General features: G+C 43.6%; 1 protein-coding gene across 3 annotated transcripts in view; it reads left to right on the top strand.

Annotated features, from left to right (window-relative positions):
• The window catches only part of epha4l (eph receptor A4, like), an 88,761-nt gene that overhangs the window by 52,739 nt on the left and 10,486 nt on the right, over positions 1-25,536 (top strand). Inside the window, exons 7-17 of one of the 3 annotated variants that reach the window (XM_031795778.1) lie at positions 10-169; positions 1,131-1,242; positions 3,163-3,221; positions 3,648-3,761; positions 4,211-4,396; positions 10,346-10,407; positions 10,617-10,826; positions 10,956-11,105; positions 11,334-11,527; positions 13,160-13,318; positions 13,501-14,573. In XM_031795778.1, coding sequence (XP_031651638.1) covers positions 10-169; positions 1,131-1,242; positions 3,163-3,221; positions 3,648-3,761; positions 4,211-4,396; positions 10,346-10,407; positions 10,617-10,826; positions 10,956-11,105; positions 11,334-11,527; positions 13,160-13,318; positions 13,501-13,615 — 1,521 coding nt within the window. In that variant the 3' untranslated portion in view covers positions 13,616-14,573. The remainder of the gene's footprint in view (positions 1-9; positions 170-1,130; positions 1,243-3,162; positions 3,222-3,647; positions 3,762-4,210; positions 4,397-10,345; positions 10,408-10,616; positions 10,827-10,955; positions 11,106-11,333; positions 11,528-13,159; positions 13,319-13,500; positions 14,574-25,536) is intronic. The other 2 variants (XM_031795779.1, XM_031795780.1) reach the window with 2 other exon arrangements.

Below are 25,536 nucleotides of genomic sequence, written 5' to 3'. Positions count from 1 at the left end.
GTCCTTCAGGACCAGAATGAGAGGAGTTATCGCATCATCAAGACGTCATCTAGGAACACTGACATCAAAGGCCTGACCCCTCTGACTTCCTACGTGTTCCACGTGCGCGCTCGCACCGCCGCCGGCTATGGAGAGTTCAGCGCTCCCTTCCAGTTCATGACCAACTCTGGTGAGTGGAGCACTGACTAGACAGCATCGAACAAATCACTGTGATGATGTCACAGTGACACAGAGGAAGTGACACTTACATCTTTCTCACAGCTTCTAAGATGTCAGAACATGAATGAGATAGACATAGTGTAGGCAGGATGACTCTGTTCTGTCCTGTAGTGAAACATTGGATCCCTCTAAGAAGAGGTGTCTGTGTGGTGACATAGAGATAGACATAGTGTAGGCAGGATGACTCTGTTCTGTCCTGTAGTGAAACATGGGATCCCTCTAAGAAGAGGTGTCTGTGTGGTGACATAGAGATAGACATAGTGTAGGCAGGATGACTCTGTTCTGTCCTGTAGTGAAACATGGGATCCCTCTAAGAAGAGGTGTCTGTGTGGTGACATAGAGATAGACATAGTGTAGGCAGGATGACTCTGTTCTGTCCTGTAGTGAAACATGGGATCCCTCTAAGAAGAGGTGTCTGTGTGGTGACATGGAGGTTAACATAGAGGCCCATGGCAATAACACGCTGAAGCACACAGCTCTTTGCTCAGTGGAATGGTACTGCATTGTGTCTCAATGGAGGATACGAGAACAGGTAGAAATACTCTGGCCACACACAGAGGGAGAGAGGAAGGGAGAGGGGAACATGTACTGTAGGGTTTACGTCTCTGGACCTGATCAGACTGAATGATATTGACTTTACTCTGTTTCTGTCCACCCACTCTTTCTCTACCTCTCCTTTTTCTCTCTCTTTCTCACTGCATTTGTATTCCTCTCAATTTTCACTCCCTTGTCTTCTCCTCTTCTCTTCTCTTCTCTCCCTCCCTCCCTCCCTCCCTCCCTCCCTCCCTCCCTCCCTCCCTCCCTCCCTCCCTCCCTCCCTCCCTCCCTCCCTCCCTCCCTCCCTCCCTCCCTCCCTCCCTCCCTCCCTCCCTCCCTCCCTCCCTCCCTCCCTCCCTCCCTCCCATATTCAGTTCCAGCTCCTATCATCGGAGATGGGACTAACTCCACAGTGTTGCTGGTATCTGTGGTGGGCAGTGTTGTTCTCCTCCTCATCCTCATCAGTGCCTTCGTCATCAGCAGGAGGTGAGACTCTCATCCCCCCACCTCTCTCTCTCTCTCCCTTTCTCACTCTCTCCCGCTCTGTTTTCTTTCTTTCCATCTTGTCGTCGTGATGAGAATGTCTTGCTTGGCAGCTGCATAGTCAGGCTGGAAAAAGTGTCTGTCACACGTTGGCGATAAGTGCACGCACACACACAAACACACACACAGCCCCATGATTGACGGTGTGACAGCTGAAGAGATGTAATCAGCGACCCTCGCTCCTCTTCTCCCACTCCATCGTCTTTTTCCTCTCTCCCCCTCTCCTCCCTCCATCTCTATCCCTCTATATCTCGCTGTGGCTATAATACGGGGCGGTAGTTAGTTACTGTGACCTGTGGAGAGAGAGCGAGGGAAAGAGTGAGAGAAGGAGAGGGAGTGGGGGAGAGGAAGAGAGGTAGATGGGGAGATACTGACTGACGGACGGACAGAGACAGACAGAGACAGACAGAGAGACAGACAGAGAGACAGACAGAGGCAGACAGAGAGGCAGACAGAGAGGCAGACAGAGAGACAGACAGAGAGACAGACAGAGAGAGAGACAGACAGACAGACAGACAGGCAGAGAGACAGACAGACACACAGACAGACAGACAGACAGACAGGCAGAGAGACAGACAGACAGACAGACAGACAGACAGACAGACAGACAGACAGACAGACAGACAGACAGACAGACAGACAGACAGACAGACAGACAGACAGACAGACAGACAGACAGACAGACAGACAGACAGACAGACAGACAGACAGACAGACAGAGAGAGAGAGATAGACAGACAGACAGACAGACAGGCAGAGAGACAGACAGACAGACAGACAGACAGACAGACAGACAGACACAGAGAGAGCAGGTGGATTTGTGGGGACCCAATCAGAGGGTGGTAACCAGCGAGCAGTAGAGCAGGACAAGCAGTGACACACAGATGGGATTACATGCAGATGGGGTCTCTCTCTTCACGCTTTAACCAGGCTCTGTCTTTTACTGGCCTGTGTGTGTGTGTGCTCCTGTGTGATTGGACACTTCTATATGTATGAGAGTGTGTGGGCGATGGAGAGGGGGATGTTTGTGTGTGTGTGCATGTGTGTGTGATTGGACACTTCTATATGTATGAGAGTGTGTGGGCGATGGAGAGGGGGATGTTTGTGTGTGTGTTATTGGACACTTCTATATGTATGAGAGTGTGTGGGCGATGGAGAGGGGGATGTTTGTGTGTGTGTGCATGTGTGTGTGATTGGACACTTCTATATGTATGAGAGTGTGTGGGCGATGGAGAGGGGGATGTTTGTGTGTGTGTGATTGGACACTTCTATATGTATGAGAGTGTGTGGGCGATGGAGAGGGGGATGTTTGTGTGTGTGTGCATGTGTGTGTGATTGGACACTTCTATATGTATGAGAGTGTGTGGGCGATGGAGAGGGGGATGTTTGTGTGTGTGTTATTGGACACTTCTATATGTATGAGAGTGTGTGGGCGATGGAGAGGGGGATGTTTGTGTGTGTGTGCATGTGTGTGTGATTGGACACTTCTATATGTATGAGAGTGTGTGGGCGATGGAGAGGGGGATGTTTGTGTGTGTGTGCGTGCATGTGTGTGTGATTGCGGCTCTCACAGCTAAGCAGGTGGCCATCTTTGATTCATATTCATTGACGGGAACTGTCTGTCATTGGGTCTTGACCATCCTGTGGGGGAGGAGTGGGTGGGTAGTGCTCAGCGTGGCTCACAGAGCTGTTTAACAGTCATTAAAATGACAGAGAGGCACATTGTCATGTTTTAAAGTCATTAGTGTAACATTGTCCTGCACATCTGGTGGTCTTCAACAGCCACTGAATAATAACACCATGGACTAGCTCTGTGCTGCTGAACCTAGCTAACCACGTCGGCCATGTTGTTTTTCTCCCCAGAAGGAGTAAGTACAGTAAAGCCAAGCAGGATGCTGATGAAGAGAAACACCTACACCAAGGTAGACCACTCTGTACTCATCCTACGCTAATATCAACGTTCACTGATGAGCAGCACCATTCATTATTTAATCGTTGCCAGAAGAGCCGCTGAAAAAAGTATTACATTGGTTAATAGAGTAATAAAAAGTATGCTTGTAAAAAAGTGTGAATGAAATGTATATTCCGAAAGTAATGTCATATTTCTAACAGTGTTTTCCAGTGAGAACCTATTGAGAAGATAAATACATTCATATAATTTTTTAAAAGAGTTATTACACCAATCTAACAGAGACATTGGATGTTTTAATGTAGAAGTTGAGGAATTAAAGGATCAAGGAGAAGAGAGGATGGCAGTATAGCCCACATCATGGGGAAAATGAGGAACAGATGGAGCTCTGCTGGTCAGAATGCATTCAACGTCCCTTTTCCCTCCTCCTTTCTCTCAGGAGTGAGGATATACATAGACCCCTTCACCTACGAGGACCCCAACCAGGCTGTCCGAGAGTTTGCCAAGGAGATCGACGTTTCCTGTATCAAGATTGAGAAAGTGATTGGCATCGGTACGGACTAGACTTCTAATTGGCCATACGTTTACTATGTCAACATGACCGTTCTGTCAGACTGCTAATATTTGGCCAGACTCATTGGGTCAATAGAGAAAACAATGACTTGGGAGGGAAAATGTAATGTTCCTGTTTTCCAGTGCAAAAAGTTAGCTGGTGACCAATAATAGAAAATAATCAATAGCCATTTCCTCTCTCTTGCTCTCTTTCTGCTCGACTGAGAAGGAGGGATTGGGGATCAGAGGGGGTCAATCAATGATTAAAGTACAGCCCCCTTTCCCACCACCACCTGTTCCCTTCTCTCCCTCCACTATAAATAAGTGTGTGGTACCTGTTATTAGGTCTTTCTTCACCTTGTTGAAAATGTATGCGTATGTATTTTTTCTGTGAGTTTGATAAGCTGTGTGTGTGTTTTATAATAAGGATTGTGTATGTGTGTCTTCCAGGTGAGTTTGGGGAGGTGTGCAGTGGTCGTCTGAAGATGCCAGGAAAGAGGGAGATCTGTGTCGCCATTAAGACTCTGAAGGCGGGATACACAGACAAGCAGAGGCGGGACTTCCTGTCTGAGGCCAGCATCATGGGCCAATTTGACCATCCGAACATCATTCACCTGGAGGGAGTGGTCACCAAGTGTAAGTAGGCTCCTGATTGGAGAGTATTTAGCTAAATTACAATAATTTAAAATGATTTAAAATGCACAATTTAAATAAATGTGAGTAAATGTAAATACACAAGTAAATCAAAGTATTGTGGAGCTTATAATATAGAGAACCAATCATATACACTATATTTCACCTATGGAAAACATCAACTATGAGGTGATTAAATAATCCTGAACGGGACAAGCTCAGATAAAGACTTAAATCATTACACACCACGTCTGTGGTTGTGGGTGAGTTTGGAGATAGCAAGGGGGGGGGTTCATTCACATCCAAGCCTGGTTACCCAGAGGGCCTTGGATAGGGGCGAGGAGTGGTGTGGGTCCGGACACGGAGCCCATCCTGGGAATCCCCAGGTGGTTGGAGTCCAGATGGAACAGGTCTGGTCCAGGTCGGCTACAGGGTTAATGTGTCCTGCGCTGTAGCTAGCTCATTAATCATAGTGTCAGCTGTAAATGTGTTTGGGGTTAGAGAGTGATATCCTATCTGCAGGACAGACCCTGTACTGCCACCATACCAGACGCTGTTGTTTAGAGTCTGTGTTGGGGGAGGGGGGTGTACGTTTGGGAAACTAGTTGTGTGTTCAACTCGTAGTGCATTGTGTGCATGTGTGTTTGAGTGTGAGAGTTTGTATTGATGACATACTGGTTTAGCGTTTTATTTATTGCCTTTTACTATGAATGTGTGTCTGTTCACCTTTGATTAGGTACATGTGTGTGTGAGTGTTACCTCAGAGTCCCAGTTATCTTGGCTGTTGGCTGGTTAGATGGAAATACTACCACATCTGTCCTCCTCTCTAGGAGATAAGACCAATCCCAGTCAGCCATTCAGTCTGCACAGCCTGCCATGGCACAACCATACTCACTACAGGCCTGATCACTTATCACACATCAGACCTCTCAACGGAGAGACAGAATTTCATTGAATTGAGAAGAGGGGGGGGGGGAGTGGGAGAAAGAGAAAGAGAAAGGCAGGGATAGGGAGGAAAGAAGGGAATCAGAGATAAATTAAGGATAGAAATAGGAGATGAGCAGAAGAGAGAGGATGATATAGAGGAGGATAACACATGTGAGAGGGTGTAAGATTAGGAGAGAGGAGAGCGCAGGAGAGGGGTATAGTGGGGGTTAGAACCATAGCTGTGGGAAGTAGGGTTGCTGAGGGTGTTGCAGCACCCCCTGATAAATCACCCCCCAAAAAGAATTACAAAAAAATCATTACTAAAATCATTACTAGCTCTTTACAACTCCTGTATGAGCAGAGTGACGCAAAATACGCATCAGCAGACACAAAAAATGCACACCTCCAACCCTAAACATCTTGTCGTGACCATGGGTAGAATGATTGAGAAAGCATAGGGGAGGCTGAAAGACAAACAGACACAGAGAAGATGAAGAGAACGGGTAAATGAGATACCAGACTGGAAACAGAAACAGACTTAAAAAGAGAGAAAATTTAAGCGAGGAGGACTGCATCCAATATCCATCTCCTTCCCTCTCCCCTTCCTCCCGTCTTTGTCATGACAAAAAGCTTGACGCCGTTTTTCAGCAATTAGTCCTTCACACTTGAGTGTGTCGGTGGAATCTATTAAGAATCCATTATTTGAATTCCCTCACTATTCCAATCTAGTTAAAAGGGACTTCTATCTCGCCTCAGTACGGCAGCACTGCCTGTCCAAGAGGCCAATTAAGTCGTATTAATTATTGATGAAGTCTAAATATGCACTAAATACATAAATAGGCTAACATCAGAGACTCAGAGCTGAGGCAGTATAGCCTGTCATCTTGGCCATTTATTGATTTCTCAGCGCCACTCTGACATCTTTAAAAACTGTCCATCTTGAGTTGTTAACACTTTGCTCCTTCCCAGCTTTCCTTTAGGAAGTGACGCATTTAAATTCCCACATTTACATAATGTAAGCACTGCTAAATGAGAAAGAACCTTTTATAAAAAAAGAAGGAAAGAAAGAACGCTCCAGTGAGTGAAGTGGCTGGTCTCTGTGTTCTCCCACCAGCCTCAGCTCTCTATAATAACGTTCTCCTAACGTTACCTCATTGTTATCCAAACATTCTCTTATACGTTGTCCTCTACCATCCCTAGACATTTTTTTGGACAGGTGCTAATTGGCTTATTGGCGGGGCCCCTGCCCAGAGTTCATTACCAAAGGCGGCAGGACGTATTCAGTAAACAAGACATTAGCATGCAAATAGGTTGGGAGGAAGAGGGCAGGACTGAGAAGGGGCGAGCTGAGGGTCGTAGATCAGACGCTTCTCGGACTTGTTTGGCGAGTTGTCAATCAGTGGCAGCCCGGGGGCAGCAGGGGACAACAAAACAGAGCAAAGAAGATTGACAAAGGGGCTCCCCTCTCAAGTTGAACTCTTTGGGGTGCTGCTGAAGTCCTGTAAGTCATGGAGCGCCAATCACACGTCGCACAGAGCCGTGGCTGACAGCCTCTTGACAATCAGACCAGTCCAACTCAAAGTTGGAGAACTTCAGCTTTAGACCCCTCACACCCCTGAGTCAATTATTTGTAGAATCACCTTTGGCAGAGATTACAGCTGTGAGTCTTTCTAGGTAAGTCTCTAAAAGCTTTGCACACCTGGATTGTGCAACATTTGCCCATTATTCTTTTCTAAATTCTTCGAACTCTGTCATATTGATTGTTGATCATTGCTGCACAACCATTTTCAGGTCTTACCATAGATTTTCAAGCAGATTTAAGTCAACACTGTAACTCAACCACACAGGAACATTCACTGTTTTCTTGGTAAGCAACTCCAGTGTATATTTGGCCTTGTGATTTAGGCTATTGTCCTGCTGAAAGGTGAATTCATCTCCTAGTGTCGGGTGGAAATCAGACTGATTCAGGTTTCCTCTAAGGTTTTGCCTGTGCTTAGATCCATTCAGTTTCTTTTTTAATCCTTAAAACCTCTCCAGTCCTCAACAATTACATGTATAACCATAACATGACCCAGCCACCACTATGCTTGAAAATATGGAGAGTGGTACTCAGTAATGTGTTGTATTGGATTTGCCCCAAACACTTTGTATTCAGGACAAAAATGTAAATGCTTTGCCACAGGTTTTTCAGTATTACTTTAGTGCCTTGTTGCAGTGTTACTATAGTGCCTTGTTGCAGTGTTACTTTAGTGCCTTGTTGCAGTATTACTTTAGTGCCTTGTTGCAGTATTACTATAGTGCCTTGTTGCAGTGTTACTTTAGTGCCTTGTTGCAGTGTTACTTTAGTGCCTTGTTGCAGTATTACTTTAGTGCCTTGTTGCAGTATTACTATAGTGCCTTGTTGCAGTGTTACTTTAGTGCCTTGTTGCAGTATTACTATAGTGCCTTGTTGCAGTATTACTTTAGTGCCTTGTTGCAGTATTACTATAGTGCCTTGTTGCAGTGTTACTTTAGTGCCTTGTTGCAGTATTACTATAGTGCCTTGTTGCAGTGTTACTTTAGTGCCTTGTTGCAGTATTACTATAGTGCCTTGTTGCAGTATTACTATAGTGCCTTGTTGCAGTGTTACTTTAGTGCCTCGTTGCAGTATTACTATAGTGCCTTGTTGCAGTATTACTATAGTGCCTTGTTGCAGTATTACTTTAGTGCCTTGTTGCAGTATTACTTTAGTGCCTTGTTGCAGTATTACTTTAGTGCCTTGTTGCATTATTACTTTAGTGCCTTGTTGCAGTATTACTTTAGTGCCTTGTTGCAGTATTACTTTAGTGCCTTGTTGCAGTATTACTTTAGTGCCTTGTTTCAGTATTACTTTAGTGCCTTGTTGCAGTATTACTTTAGTGCCTTGTTGCAGTATTACTTTAGTGCCTTGTTGCAGTATTACTTTAGTGCCTTGTTGCAGTATTACTTTAGTGCCTTGTTTCAGTATTACTTTAGTGCCTTGTTGCAGTATTACTTTAGTGCCTTGTTGCAGTATTACTTTAGTGCCTTGTTGCATTGTTACTTAGTGCCTTGTTGCAGTATTACTATAGTGCCTTGTTGCAGTATTACTATAGTGCCTTGTTGCAGTATTACTTTAGTGCCTTGTTGCAGTATTACTTTAGTGCCTTGTTGCAGTATTACTTTAGTGCCTTGTTGCAGTATTACTTTAGTGCCTTGTTGCAGTGTTACTTTAGTGCCTTGTTGCAGTATTACTTTAGTGCCTTGTTGCAGTATTACTTTAGTGCCTTGTTGCAAACAGGATGCATGTTTTTATTCTGTACAGGCCCCCTTCATTTCAATCTGTCAATTAGGTTAGTATTGTGAAGTAACTACCATTAACAGCCATTAAACTCTGTAACTGTTTTAAAGTCACCATTGACCTTATGGTTTCTTCCTCTCTGGCATCTTAGTTAGGAATGACGCCTGTAACTTTGTAGTGACTGGGTGTATTGATACACGATCCAATTAATAACTTCACCATGCCTAAAGGGATATTCAATGTCTACTTTTTATAAAACATTTTACACATCTACCAATAGGTGCCCACCTTTGCGAGGTATTAACCTCCCTGGTCTTTGTGGTTGAATCTGTGTTTGAAATTCACTGCTCGAATGATGGACCTTACATATAATTGTATGTGTGGGGTACAGAGATGAGGTAGTCATTCAAAAATCATGTTACACACAGAGTCCATGCAACTTATTATGTGACCTGTTAATCACATTTTTACTCCTGAACTTCTTCAGGCTTGCCATAACAAAGAGGTTGAATACTGATTGAATCAAGACATTTCAGCTTTTAATTTTAAATTAATTAGTTAACATAACAATAAAAAATACGAATTCCACTTTGACATGATGGTGGATTGTGTGTAGGACAATGACACAAAAGTCTACATATGAATCCATTTAAAATTCAGGCTGTAACACAACAACATGTGGAAACAGTCTAGGCTGTAACACAACAACATGTGGAAACAGTCTAGGGCTGTAACACAACAACATGTGGAAACAGTCTAGGCTGTAACACAACAACATGTGGAAACAGTCTAGGGCTGTAACACAACAACATGTGGAAACAGTCTCGGCTGTAACACAACAACATGTGGAAACAGTCTAGGGCTGTAACACAACAACATGTGGAAACAGTCTAGGGCTTTAACACAACAACATGTGGAAACAGTCTAGGCTGTAACACAACAACATGTGGAAACAGTCTAGGCTGTAACACAACAACATGTGGAAACAGTCTATACTGTAACACAACACGTGGAAACAGTCTAGGGCTGTAACGCAACAACATGTGGAAACAGTCTAGGGCTGTAACACAACAACATGTGGAAACAGTCTATGCTGTAACACAACAACACGTGGAAACAGTCTAGGCTGTAACACAACAACATGTGTAAACAGTCTAGGCTGTAACACAACAACATGTGGAAACAGTCTAGGCTGTAACACAACAACATGTGGAAACAGTCTAGGCTGTAACACAACACGTGGAAACAGTCTATGCTGTAACACAACAACACGTGGAAACAGTCTAGGGCTGTAACACAACAACATGTGGAAACAGTCTATGCTGTAACACAACAACATGTGGAAACAGTCTAGGGCTGTAACACAACAACATGTGGAAACAGTCTATGCTGTAACACAACAACACGTGGAAACAGTCTAGGCTGTAACACAACAACATGGTGTACCCCCTCCCAACACACCACACACTACACACTACACACACACCACACGCACACACACCCCTGAGAAGCACTGCTCTCCTGCTACTTTGGGCAGTGATGTGCATAGTTTACCTCCATAATCATCTGCCTTTCATTTCCCTCCCTCCCTCCCTCCCTCCCTCCCTCCCTCCCTCCCTCCCTCCCTCCCTCCCTCCCTCCCTCCCTCCCTCCCTCCCTCCCTCCCTCCCTCCCTCCCTCCCTCCCTCCCTCCCTCCCTCCCTCCCTCCCTCCCTCCTTTTCTTCAGGTAAACCAGTGATGATTATCACAGAGTACATGGAGAATGGTTCGCTGGATGCATTTCTGAGGGTAAGTCATGCAATGCAGTCTGTGTACTCAACTCTCTGTGTGGTATGTGTCTGCTTTCAAATGTTCAGAACTCTAGGTATGACTATTACAGCCATTAGCCTCTTAATGAATGTCAGCCAAGCAACGTCATAAAGAGTAGCATCATCCCATCCTGCCACTACATACAAACATGACCTAACATGCATTGATTTGTTTGTTTGCTTCTTTAGAAGAATGACGGGCGTTTCACAGTGATCCAGCTGGTGGGCATCTTGCGTGGCATCGCGTCGGGCATGAAGTACCTTTCTGATATGAGCTATGTCCACAGAGACCTGGCCGCACGCAACATCCTGGTCAACAGCAACCTGGTGTGTAAGGTGTCTGACTTCGGCATGTCACGAGTCCTGGAGGACGACCCCGAGGCTGCATACACCACCAGGGTAAGAGAGTGTGTGTGTGTGTGTGCACAAGCTTGTGTGTGGCTGTAGTGTTAATACATTTCAGCGTTTTCATGCTTGTATGTACCTATGTATTTGGTATACTAACAGTCTGTTACCTGTCAATCACAGGGAGGGAAGATCCCCATTCGCTGGACAGCCCCAGAAGCCATTGCCTACAGGAAGTTCACCTCGGCCAGCGACGTGTGGAGCTACGGCATAGTAATGTGGGAAGTGATGTCATATGGGGAGCGCCCATATTGGGACATGAGTAACCAGGATGTAAGTCTACAGTAAGAACACATTCAGGATTAAAACATCAAATAATAAGGATGTTATGTCATTATAGAAATATTATCTGTGTAATTACAGCTGTGCAATTTTCATGATTACTTCCTATTATTCAATTATAATAACATCATCGTTATAGTGTAATTAGGATGGCTGAGTAATCTATCTCACAGTCTACCATCAACCCTAACCTCTAACCTCTGCCCTCTCTCCCCAAAGGTGATCAAGGCCATAGATGAGGGGTACAGGCTTCCCCCGCCCATGGACTGCCCCGTGTCACTGCACCAGCTGATGCTGGACTGCTGGCAGAGGGAGAGGGGTGACAGGCCCAAGTTTGGCCAGATCGTCAACATGCTGGACAAACTGATCCGGAACCCCAACAGCCTGAAGAGGACTGGAGGAGAGACCACACGGTGAGACAGAGATTTCTTAGTTTATTCACTATTATTGTAATGTGTGTAATCAGTACTGTTTTATATACTGTACTTCCATACAACATTAACTGAATGGTACACCTTGTAAAATAAGGTATGTGTTCTAATAGAGTTGAGAATTACAATGGTAGCTAGCAGTATGTTATAAAAAGCCCCCTTTAAGTAGGAGTCGTTACTCCTAGGTGGAACTGCGTATTTTTACAGACCCAGAGCTAGTCGGGGAGGGAGGAAATGTTCTTCTTTAACCCAGGGATAGAGGGTGAAAGAGGGGGAGAATGGGAGAGAGAGTCCTAGAGGAATAATTAGTGGAACTGAATCCCATGAACAGATTTTACAGGGGGGGGTTAGGAACAAGGGTGAGGTTTTGGGGACCCTAGTAACATCTCAATCCATGGCTCAGGGTGGTAGAGATGGAGAAAGATGCCCAAAGCACCACAGTATTTCACAACGAATTTCGCAACGAAGTAAGGTGCTTATGTACTACCCCAGAGCCCCCCCCCCCCAACAGTCCCCAGCCCCCCAGCCAGACCAAAGTGGCGTTTGAACCCAGCAGCCCAAGCCTTTCAGCCAACACCTGTTAAATTATGGAGGAGGGGTGCAGTGGAGCGGGACCGTAGTTAGTGTGCTCAGTCCCTCACCTCGGTCGCACCGGCTCTGGGTAAATATTTGATGGCAGATATCGTTGTGAAGCTAAGGAAGGAGGGATGAAGGGATGGAAAAGGTGTTGGTGAGTGCCTGAAAGAAAGACCGAGTCATGATGAATATCTGCATGCTAGAGGAGAAGCAGTGGGAGGTTAAAGCCACAGTGTGTGTTGTTCATGTTTTCTCTTTAAATAACGATTAACTAGCCGTGTCGGTGACACAAGGGGGGAACTGTGTTTCACTTGGCTTCTGTCTTGTAGGACAAATAGAGATGGGAAACATGCTAGCGCTTAGTTTGTCTAACCTGCTGATTCCATCAGAAAAAAAGGTGTGTGTGTGTGAGAGAGAGAAGGGGAAAGAGACAGAAAGAAAGGTGTGTGTGTGTGAGAGAGAGAAGGGGAAAGAGACAGAAAGAAAGGTGTGTGTGTGTGAGAGAGAGGGGGAAAGAGACAGAAAGAAAGAAGATTGGCTGAAGAATAACAGTTCCTTTTTCAAAGTCTCAGGGTTGACTGTAGTTCACGTGTGCCTGACCCCTGTGATAGCCTAACGTCAGATGATGAAAAACTCACTAACCATAAGGCCAGAGGGCACCGTGTCTCTCTCTCCTCCTCTGGTCCTGATTTAATTAGTTGTTCTAGTGTTGTAGTTATGTCTGAGTGACAGGTGATTTAAGAAACAATAGCAGTGCCATTCTAATTCATCAGTTTCTCACTGCCAAGTTGTATGACAATAGTATCTCAAAATGTTGGAAGCTTGACACACATTTAGTGGGTTGAGGCCTATTCATTTCGGTCAATGGGTAAAGATTGTACTTATAAAAAAATGTACTATTTATTTATTTGGTGGGTTAAAAGAAAACTCACTAAAGATTTAGGTGGGTTTGACAACTGAAAGTTGTAGGTACCGTTGCTTTAATATAGTGCAAGTTGTCTAGATGTCGACTGACTCTCCACCCCTCTCCGTCCCCAGACCCAGCACCACCCTCCTGGAGCCGGTCAGCCCGGAGGTGGCCTCGGCGCTGGGCTCGGTGGAGGACTGGCTGCAGGCCATCGGCATGGAGAGATACAGTGACAACTTCACCGCAGCAGGATACACCACCCCAGAGGCTGTGGTTCATATGACACAGGAGTGAGTTATGCTTGGTTTACTCAGCATTTATGCATCCAAGAGAGACCTGTCTGACTTTTTTACTGATTTATATTAGGCTGGGTTGACACCTAGAGAGGATGTTAAATCTGTCATATGAATCAGGAAGCTGTCATAGTGTGTCTTGGTTCCTAATGTTTTCTTTCCTCCTCTTGTTAAAACAGGGACATGGGCCGAATTGGAATCTCCTCAGCTGCACACCAGAATAAGATCCTGACCAGCGTCCAGGGAATGCTCTCCCAAATGCAACAGATGCAAGGCAGAATGGTTCCGGTCTGATCAACGAGAAGGAAACGACTTCATTTCTAACGGATAATACAAATTAAATATCAAAAGACAAATGAACAATCAAATTGTTTACCTCTTCCATGCACTTTAAATTGGATTTAAAAGAAGAAAAGAACAAGAAGAAGAAAAGTGGGAAATATGCACTTTTTATCAGATATTAGACCTTGCCCTATTGAGAACGGGATATTTTTCTGTCCGAGCGACGCTGAGAACGGGATGGATGGAAAGCTTTTCCCAGAGGCCAACTGGAGTGCCTTCAATGGTCTGGAAGGAATTCAGAGGGGATCGCTCCTCTAGGCAAGAGTAATATTTCTGGAAAGTTCTTTCTGGAATACCCACAGAGCAGATTTTTGTATCGTAACTGTGTTCTGTCCTGTGTGTATGACTTGTTCTCTGTGACTCGCTGCCATATCCTCGATTGTCTTTTCTTTACGTTCGAATACCAACAGACAAAATGGAGGATTCCAACCTCGAGATAAACACTGATGTTCTGAATCTGAGAGGTTGAGGGAGGGATGGAGGAGGGAGGGGAAGGGGGTTCTGTGTTTTTGCTCTGTTCTGGGCTTGTTTTGTCCAAGATTGGGCTGTTTTGTTGCCCTCTGGACATTTTCTCAGAATGTCTTTGATCTAAAGAGGTGCATTCCTACCCCTTGTCCTCCCGAATCACCCTCATCAAACTTCTTTCATCACCCCTTTTGGATTACAGCCCGCCCCTCTGGGTCTGATTATTGCTCTATGTGATTTGACGGACAGCTGTTTGGACCAGTTGGATTCTTACTGTGTATTTGTTTCCTGAATGTGGAACTGAGAGCAAAGGAGAGTGGGATGTATTTGGACACGACTGTGCACTACTGCGGAGAGATGGATATGTAACAAAACAACAATGACAACGACATCAAAATGAACAAGAGAATACATGCTGGACATTATTCAATCATCAATCACCACGGTAAGGATCTATAAACTACCTATCCCTTAGTTATTTTATTCATGTTATCGTTACTCATTGTGTATTTACTCCTTGTGTTGTTATTTTGAACAATTATTTATCTTTTTATCTCTCTGCATTGTTGAAAGGGCCCATAATTAAGCATTTCACTGTTAGTCTACACCTGTTGTTTCTGAAGCATGTGACAAATAACATTTCATTTGATTTGAATTGATTTGACATATCTTTGTTGGCATTAACACAACAAACAAAAACACTATTAACTATAAAACATTATAGTATGTGAAATTATTCAGGTCTGACCTGGATCATTATGTACAGTGCATTTGGAAAGTATTCAGACCCCTTGACTTTTTCCACATTTTGTTACGTTACAGCCTTTTTCTAAATGAGAAAAAAATACAAAAATGTCCTCATCAATCTACATACAATACCCCATAATGACAAAGCAAAAACAGGTTTTTAGAAATGTTTGAAAATGTATTCAAAATAAAAAACAGATAACTTTTTCAGTATTCAGGCCCTTTGCTATGAGACACGAAATTGAGCTCAAGTGCATCCTGTTTCCATTCATCATCATTGAGATGTTCTACAACGTGATTGGAGTCCACCTGTGGTAAATTCAATTGATTAGACATGATTTGGAAAGGCACACACCTGTCTATATGAGGTCCCACCATTGACAGTGCATGTCAAACAATAACCAAGCCATGAGGTCAGAGGAATTGTCTGTAGAGCTCCAAGACAAGATTGTGTCTAGGCACAGATCTGTGGAAGGGTACCAAAACATTTCTGCAGCATTGGTTAGGGAGGTGACCAAGAGATCCTCTGTGGAGATGGGAGAACCTTCCAGAAGGACAACCGTCTCTGTAGCACTCCACCAATCAGGCATCTATGATAGTGGCCAGACGGAAACCACTCGTCAGTAAAAGGCACATAAAAGCCCGCTTGGAGTTTGCCAAATGGCACTTAAAGGACTCTCAGACCGTGAGAAACAAGATTTTCTGGTCTGATGAAACCAAGATGGAACTATTTTGCCTGAATGCCAAGCGGAGGAAACCTGGCACCACCCTTACGGTGAAGCATGGTGGTGGCAGCATCCTACTGTGGGGATGTTTTTCAGAGGCAGGAACTAGGAGACTAGTCAGGATGGAGGGAAAGTACAAAGAGATCCTTGATGGAAAGCGTGCTCCAGAGCGCTCAGGACCTCAGAACTGGGTGAAGGTTCACCTTCCAACAGGACAACAAGACTAAGCACACAGCCAAGATAACGCAGGAGTGGCTTCGGGACAAGTCTCTGAATGTCCTTGAGTGGCCCAGCCAGAGCCCGGACTTGAACCCGAACGAACATCTCTGGAGAGACTTGAAAATAGCTGTATAGCAGCGCTCCCCATCCAACTTGACAGAGTTTGAGAGGATCTGGGAGAAACTCCCAACTGCCAAGCTTGTAGCGTCATACCCAATTAGACCCGAGGCTGTAATCGCTGCCAAAAGTACTTCAGCAAAGTACTGATTAAAAGGTCTGAATACTTATGTAAATGTAATATATAAAAAAATGTAATTAGCAAAACTTTTTGCTTTGTTTTGGGGTATTTTGTGTAAATGTGGAAAAAGTCAAATACTTTCAGAATGCACTGTATATACTGCAGTACTGTTGGCCATTACACTTTCTAACCCTCTACAGTGTGTACATACTGTAGTACTGTTGGCCATTACACTTTCTAACCCTCTACAGTGTGTACATACTGTAGTACTGTTGGCCATTACACTTTCTAACCCTCTACAGTGTGTACATACTGTAGTACTGTTGGCCATTACACTTTCTAACCCTCTGCAGTGTGTACATACTGTAGTACTGTTGGCCATTACACTTTCTAACCCTCTGCAGTGTGTACATACTGTAGTACTGTTGGCCATTACACTTTCTAACCCTCTACAGTGTGTACATACTGTAGTACTGTCTAACTCTCTCTCTCTCTCTACAGTGTACATACTGTAGTACTGTCTAACTCTCTCTCTCTCTCTACAGTGTGTACATACTGTAGTACTGTCTAACTCTCTCTCTGCAGTGTGTACATACTGTAGTACTGTCTAACTCTCTCTCTCTCTACAGTGTACACACTGTAGTACTGTCTAACTCTCTCTCTCTCTCTACAGTGTGTATATACTGTAGTACTGTCTAACTCTCTCTCTGCAGTGTGTACATACTGTAGTACTGTCTAACTCTCTCTCTCTCTCTGCAGTGTGTACATACTGTAGTACTGTGTAACTCTCTCTCTGCAGTGTGTACATACTGTAGTACTGTGTAACTCTCTCTCTGCAGTGTGTACATACTGTAGTACTGTCTAACTCTCTCTCTCTCTCTACAGTGTGTACATACTGTAGTACTGGCTAACTCTCTCTCTCTCTCTGCAGTTTGTACATACTGTAGTACTGTCTAACTCTCTCTCTGCAGTGTGTACATACTGTAGTACTGTCTAACTCTCTCTCTCTCTCTACAGTGTGTACATACTGTAGTACTGTGTAACTCTCTCTCTGCAGTGTGTACATACTGTAGTAATGTCTAACTCTCTCTCTCTCTCTACAGTGTGTACATGCTGTAGTACTGTCTAACTCTCTCTCTGCAGTGTGTACATACTGTAGTACTGTCTAACTCTCTCTCTCTCTCTCTACAGTGTGTACATACTGTAGTACTGTGTAACTCTCTCTCTGCAGTGTGTACATACTGTAGTACTGTCTAACTCTCTCTCTCTCTCTCTCTACAGTGTGTACATACTGTAGTACTGTGTAACTCTCTCTCTGCAGTGTGTACATACTGTAGTACTGTGTAACTCTCTCTCTCTCTGCAGTGTGTACATACTGTAGTACTGTCTAACTCTCTCTCTCTGCAGTGTGTACATACTGTAGTACTGTCTAACTCTCTCTCTCTGCAGTGTGTACATACTGTAGTACTGTGTAACTCTCTCTCTGCAGTGTGTAAATACTGTAGTACTGTCTAACTCTCTCTCTGTGCAGTGTGTACATACTGTATTACTGTGTAACTCTCTCTCTACAGTGTATACATACTGTAGTACTGTGTAACTCTCTCTCTGCAGTGTGTACATACTGTAGTACTGTCTAACTCTCTCTCTCTGCAGTGTGTACATACTGTAGTACTGTCTAACTCTCTCTCTCTGCAGTGTATACATACTGTAGTACTGTCTAACTCTCTCTCTGCAGTGTGTACATACTGTAGTACTGTCTAACTCTCTCTCTGCAGTGTGTACATACTGTAGTACTGTCTAACTCTCTCTCTGCAGTGTGTACATACTGTAGTACTGTCTAACTCTCTCTCTGCAGTGTATACATGCTGTAGTACTGTCTAACTCTCTCTCTCTGCAATGTATACATACTGTAGTACTGTCTAACTCTCTCTCTCTCTGCAGTGTATACATACTGTAGTACTGTGTAACTCTCTCTCTGCAGTGTATACATACTGTAGTACTGTCTCACTCTCTCTCTGCAGTGTGTACATAGTGTAGTATTGTCTAACTCTCTCTCTGCAGTGTATACATACTGTAGTACTGTCTAACTCTCTCTCTGCAGTGTATACATAGGTAGTACTGTGTAACTCTCTCTCTGCAGTGTATACATACTGTAGTACTGTCTAACTCTCTCTCTGCAGTGTATACATACTGTGCTACTGTCTAACTCTCTCTCTCTGCAGTGTGTACATACTGTAGTACTGTCTAACTCTCTCTCTCTGCAGTGTGTACATACTGTAGTACTGTGTAACTCTCTCTCTGCAGTGTGTACATACTGTAGTACTGTCTAACTCTCTCTCTCTGCAGTGTGTACATACTGTATTACTGTGTAACTCTCTCTCTGCAGTGTATACATACTGTAGTACTGTGTAACTCTCTCTCTGCAGTGTGTACATACTGTAGTACTGTCTAACTCTCTCTCTCTGCAGTGTATACATGCTGTAGTACTGTCTAACTCTCTCTCTCTGCAGTGTGTACATACTGTAGTACTGTGTAACTCTCTCTCTCTGCAGTGTATACATACTGTAGTACTGTCTAACTCTCTCTCTGCAGTGTGTACATACTGTAGTACTGTCTAACTCTCTCTCTGCAGTGTATACATACTGTAGTACTGTCTAACTCTCTCTCTGCAGTGTGTACATACTCTAGTACTGTCTAACTCTCTCTCTGCAGTGTGTACATACTGTAGTACTGTCTAACTCTCTCTCTCTGCAGTGTATACATGCTGTAGTACTGTCTAACTCTCTCTCTCTGCAATGTATACATACTGTAGTACTGTCTAACTCTCTCTCTCTCTCTACAGTGTGTACATACTGTAGTACTGTCTAACTCTCTCTCTCTGCAGTGTATACATACTGTGCTACTGTCTAACTCTCTCTCTCTGCAGTGTGTACATACTGTAGTACTGTCTAACTCTCTCTCTCTGCAGTGTGTACATAGGTAGTACTGTGTAACTCTCTCTCTGCAGTGTATACATACTGTAGTACTGTCTAACTCTCTCTCTGCAGTGTATACATACTGTGCTACTGTCTAACTCTCTCTCTCTGCAGTGTGTACATACTGTAGTACTGTCTAACTCTCTCTCTCTGCAGTGTGTACATACTGTAGTACTGTGTAACTCTCTCTCTGCAGTGTGTACATACTGTAGTACTGTCTAACTCTCTCTCTCTGCAGTGTGTACATACTGTATTACTGTGTAACTCTCTCTCTGCAGTGTATACATACTGTAGTACTGTGTAACTCTCTCTCTGCAGTGTGTACATACTGTAGTACTGTCTAACTCTCTCTCTCTGCAGTGTGTACATACTGTAGTACTGTCTAACTCTCTCTCTCTGCAGTGTATACATGCTGTAGTACTGTCTAACTCTCTCTCTCTGCAGTGTGTACATACTGTAGTACTGTGTAACTCTCTCTCTCTGCAGTGTATACATACTGTAGTACTGTCTAACTCTCTCTCTGCAGTGTGTACATACTGTAGTACTGTCTAACTCTCTCTCTGCAGTGTATACATACTGTAGTACTGTCTAACTCTCTCTCTGCAGTGTGTACATACTCTAGTACTGTCTAACTCTCTCTCTGCAGTGTGTACATACTGTAGTACTGTCTAACTCTCTCTCTCTGCAGTGTATACATGCTGTAGTACTGTCTAACTCTCTCTCTCTGCAATGTATACATACTGTAGTACTGTCTAACTCTCTCTCTCTCTCTACAGTGTGTACATACTGTAGTACTGTCTAACTCTCTCTCTCTGCAGTGTATACATACTGTGCTACTGTCTAACTCTCTCTCTCTGCAGTGTGTACATACTGTAGTACTGTCTAACTCTCTCTCTCTGCAGTGTGTACATACTGTAGTACTGTGTAACTCTCTCTCTGCAGTGTGTACATACTGTAGTACTGTCTAACTCTCTCTCTCTGCAGTGTGTACATACTGTATTACTGTGTAACTCTCTCTCTGCAGTGTATACATACTGTAGTACTGTGTAAATCTCTCTCTGCAGTGTGTACATACTGTAGTACTGTCTAACTCTCTCTCTCTGCAGTGTGTACATACTGTAGTACTGTCTAACTCTCTCTCTCTGCAGTGTATACATGCTGTAGTACTGTCTAACTCTCTCTCTCTGCAGTGTGTACATACTGTAGTACTGTGTAACTCTCTCTCTCTCTGCAGTGTATACATACTGTAGTACTGTCTAACTCTCTCTCTGCAGTGTGTACATACTGTAGTACTGTCTAACTCTCTCTCTGCAGTGTATACATACTGTAGCACTCTCTAACTCTCTCTCTGCAGTGTGTACATACTCTAGTACTGTGTAACTCTCTCTCTCTCTCTACAGTGTGTACATACTGTAGTACTGTGTAACTCGCTCTCTGCAGTGTATACATACTGTAGTACTGTCTAACTCTCTCTCTGCAGTGTATACATACTGTAGTACTGTCTAACTCTCTCTCTCTCTCTCTCTCTCTCTGCAGTGTATACATACTGTAGTACTGTGTAACTCTATCTCTCTCTGCAGTGTGTACATACTGTAGTACTGTCTAACTCTCTCTCTCTGCAGTGTGTACATACTGTAGTACTGTCTAACTCTCTCTCTCTCTCTACAGTGTGTACATACTGTAGTACTGTGTAACTCTCTCTCTGCAGTGTGTACATACTGTAGTACTGTCTAACTCTCTCTCTGCAGTGTGTACATACTGTAGTACTGTCTAACTCTCTCTCTGCAGTGTGTACATACTGTAGTACTGTGTAACTCTCTCTCTGCAGTGTGTACATACTGTAGTACTGTCTAACTCTCTCTCTGCAGTGTATACATACTGTAGTACTGTCTAACTCTCTCTCTCTCTCTCTCTCTATCTCTCTCTGCAGTGTATACATACTGTAGTACTGTGTAACTCTCTCTCTGCAGTGTGTACATACTGTAGTACTGTGTAACTCGCTCTCTGCAGTGTATACATACTGTAGTACTGTGTAACTCTCTCTCTCTCTCTCTCTCTCTCTCTCTCTCTCTGCAGTGTATACATACTGTAGTACTGTGTAACTCTCTCTCTCTCTCTACAGTGTGTACATACTGTAGTACTGTGTAACTCGCTCTCTGCAGTGTATACATACTGTAGTACTGTCTAACTCTCTCTCTGCAGTGTATACATACTGTAGTACTGTCTAACTCTCTCTCTCTCTCTCTCTTTCTCTGCAGTGTATACATACTGTAGTACTGTGTAACTCTCTCTCTCTCTGCAGTGTGTACATACTGTAGTACTGTCTAACTCTCTCTCTCTGCAGTGTGTACATACTGTAGTACTGTGTAACTCTCTCTCTCTCTGCAGTGTGTACATACTGTAGTACTGTCTAACTCTCTCTCTCTGCAGTGTGTACATACTGTAGTACTGTCTAACTCTCTCTCTCTGCAGTGTGTACATACTGTAGTACTGTGTAACTCTCTCTCTGCCGTGTGTACATACTGTAGTACTGTCTAACTCTCTCTCTCTGCAGTGTGTACATACTGTAGTACTGTCTAACTCTCTCTCTGCAGTGTATACATACTGTTGTACTGTCTAACTCTCTCTCTGCAGTGTGTACATACTGTAGTACTGTCTAACTCGCTCTCTGCAGTGTATACATACTGTAGTACTGTCTAACTCTCTCTCTGCAGTGTGTACATACTGTAGTACTGTCTAACTCTCTCTCTCTGCAGTGTATACATGCTGTAGTACTGTCTAACTCTCTCTCTCTGCAATGTATACATACTGTAGTACTGTCTAACTCTCTCTCTCTCTCTCTCTCTCTCTCTCTCTGCAGTGTATACATACTGTAGTACTGTGTAACTCTCTCGCTCTCTCTACAGTGTGTACATACTGTAGTACTGTGTAACTCGCTCTCTGCAGTGTATACATACTGTAGTACTGTCTGACTCTCTCTCTGCAGTGTATACATACTGTAGTACTGTCTAACTCTCTCTCTCTCTCTCTCTCTCTCTGCAGTGTATACATACTGTAGTACTGTGTAACTCTCTCTCTCTCTGCAGTGTGTACATACTGTAGTACTGTCTAACTCTCTCTCTCTGCAGTGTGTACATACTGTAGTACTGTGTAACTCTCTCTCTCTCTGCAGTGTGTACATACTGTAGTACTGTCTAACTCTCTCTCTCTGCAGTGTGTACATACTGTAGTACTGTCTAACTCTCTCTCTCTGCAGTGTGTACATACTGTAGTACTGTGTAACTCTCTCTCTGCAGTGTGTACATACTGTAGTACTGTCTAACTCTCTCTCTGTGCAGTGTGTACATACTGTATTACTGTGTAACTCTCTCTCTGCAGTGTATACATACTGTAGTACTGTGTAACTCTCTCTCTGCAGTGTGTACATACTGTAGTACTGTCTAACTCTCTCTCTGCAGTGTGTACATACTGTAGTACTGTCTAACTCTCTCTCTCTGCAGTGTATACATGCTGTAGTACTGTCTAACTCTCTCTCTCTGCAGTGTGTACATACTGTAGTACTGTGTAACTCTCTCTCTCTCTGCAGTGTATACATACTGTAGTACTGTCTAACTCTCTCTCTGCAGTGTGTACATACTGTAGTACTGTCTAACTCTCTCTCTGCAGTGTATACATACTGTAGTACTGTCTAACTCTCTCTCTGCAGTGTGTACATACTCTAGTATTGTCTAACTCTCTCTCTGCAGTGTGTACATACTGTAGTACTGTCTAACTCTCTCTCTGCAGTGTATACATGCTTTAGTACTGTCTAACTCTCTCTCTCTGCAATGTATACATACTGTAGTACTGTCTAACTCTCTCTCTCTGCAATGTATACATACTGTAGTACTGTCTAACTCTCTCTCTCTGCAATGTATACATACTGTAGTACTGTCTCACTCTCTCTCTCTGCAGTGTATACATGCTGTAGTACTGTCTAACTCTCTCTCTCTGCAGTGTGTACATACTGTAGTACTGTGTAACTCTCTCTCTCTCTGCAGTGTATACATACTGTAGTACTGTCTAACTCTCTCTCTGCAGTGTGTACATACTGTAGTACTGTCTAACTCTCTCTCTGCAGTGTATACATACTGTAGTACTGTCTAACTCTCTCTCTGCAGTGTGTACATACTCTAGTATTGTCTAACTCTCTCTCTGCAGTGTGTACATACTGTAGTACTGTCTAACTCTCTTTCATGCCGTGTATACATGCTTTAGTACTGTCTAACTCTCTCTCTCTGCAATGTATACATACTGTAGTACTGTCTAACTCTCTCTCTCTGCAATGTATACATACTGTAGTACTGTCTAACTCTCTCTCTCTGCAATGTATACATACTGTAGTACTGTCTCACTCTCTCTCTGCAGTGTGTACATACTGTAGTACTGTCTAACTCTCTCTCTCTGCAATGTATACATACTGTAGTACTGTCTAACTCTCTCTCTCTGCAATGTATACATACTGTAGTACTGTGTAACTCTCTCTCTGCAGTGTATACATACTGTAGTACTGTCTCACTCTCTCTCTGCAGTGTCTACATACTGTAGTACGGTCTAACTCTCTCTCTCTGCAATGTATACATACTGTAGTACTGTCTAACTCTCTCTCTCTGCAATGTATACATACTGTAGTACTGTCTAACTCTCTCTCTCTCTGCAGTGTGTACATACTGTAGTACTGTCTAACTCTCTCTCTCTCTGCAGTGTATACATGCTGTAGTACTGTCTAACTCTCTCTCTCTGCAGTGTGTACATACTGTAGTACTGTGTAACTCTCTCTCTCTCTGCAGTGTATACATACTGTAGTACTGTCTAACTCTCTCTCTGCAGTGTGTACATACTGTAGTACTGTCTAACTCTCTCTCTGCAGTGTATACATACTGTAGTACTCTCTAACTCTCTCTCTGCAGTGTGTACATACTCTAGTACTGTGTAACTCTCTCTCTCTCTCTACAGTGTGTACATACTGTAGTACTGTGTAACTCGCTCTCTGCAGTGTATACATACTGTAGTACTGTCTAACTCTCTCTCTGCAGTGTATACATACTGTAGTACTGTCTAACTCTCTCTCTCTCTCTCTCTCTCTCTGCAGTGTATACATACTGTAGTACTGTGTAACTCTATCTCTCTCTGCAGTGTGTACATACTGTAGTACTGTCTAACTCTCTCTCTCTGCAGTGTGTACATACTGTAGTACTGTCTAACTCTCTCTCTCTCTCTACAGTGTGTACATACTGTAGTACTGTGTAACTCTCTCTCTGCAGTGTGTACATACTGTAGTACTGTCTAACTCTCTCTCTGCAGTGTGTACATACTGTAGTACTGTCTAACTCTCTCTCTGCAGTGTGTACATACTGTAGTACTGTGTAACTCTCTCTCTGCAGTGTGTACATACTGTAGTACTGTCTAACTCTCTCTCTGCAGTGTATACATACTGTAGTACTGTCTAACTCTCTCTCTCTCTCTCTCTCTATCTCTCTCTGCAGTGTATACATACTGTAGTACTGTGTAACTCTCTCTCTGCAGTGTGTACATACTGTAGTACTGTGTAACTCGCTCTCTGCAGTGTATACATACTGTAGTACTGTGTAACTCTCTCTCTCTCTCTCTCTCTCTCTCTCTCTCTGCAGTGTATACATACTGTAGTACTGTGTAACTCTCTCTCTCTCTCTACAGTGTGTACATACTGTAGTACTGTGTAACTCGCTCTCTGCAGTGTATACATACTGTAGTACTGTCTAACTCTCTCTCTGCAGTGTATACATACTGTAGTACTGTCTAACTCTCTCTCTCTCTCTCTCTTTCTCTGCAGTGTATACATACTGTAGTACTGTGTAACTCTCTCTCTCTCTGCAGTGTGTACATACTGTAGTACTGTCTAACTCTCTCTCTCTGCAGTGTGTACATACTGTAGTACTGTGTAACTCTCTCTCTCTCTGCAGTGTGTACATACTGTAGTACTGTCTAACTCTCTCTCTCTGCAGTGTGTACATACTGTAGTACTGTCTAACTCTCTCTCTCTGCAGTGTGTACATACTGTAGTACTGTGTAACTCTCTCTCTGCCGTGTGTACATACTGTAGTACTGTCTAACTCTCTCTCTCTGCAGTGTGTACATACTGTAGTACTGTCTAACTCTCTCTCTGCAGTGTATACATACTGTTGTACTGTCTAACTCTCTCTCTGCAGTGTGTACATACTGTAGTACTGTCTAACTCGCTCTCTGCAGTGTATACATACTGTAGTACTGTCTAACTCTCTCTCTGCAGTGTGTACATACTGTAGTACTGTCTAACTCTCTCTCTCTGCAGTGTATACATGCTGTAGTACTGTCTAACTCTCTCTCTCTGCAATGTATACATACTGTAGTACTGTCTAACTCTCTCTCTCTCTCTCTCTCTCTCTCTCTCTGCAGTGTATACATACTGTAGTACTGTGTAACTCTCTCGCTCTCTCTACAGTGTGT

The sequence above is a fragment of the Oncorhynchus kisutch genome, linkage group LG18 (genome assembly GCF_002021735.2).
Source record: "Oncorhynchus kisutch isolate 150728-3 linkage group LG18, Okis_V2, whole genome shotgun sequence".
NCBI lineage: Eukaryota > Metazoa > Chordata > Actinopteri > Salmoniformes > Salmonidae > Oncorhynchus > Oncorhynchus kisutch.
This window is presented reverse-complemented; position numbering and strand designations above follow the sequence as displayed.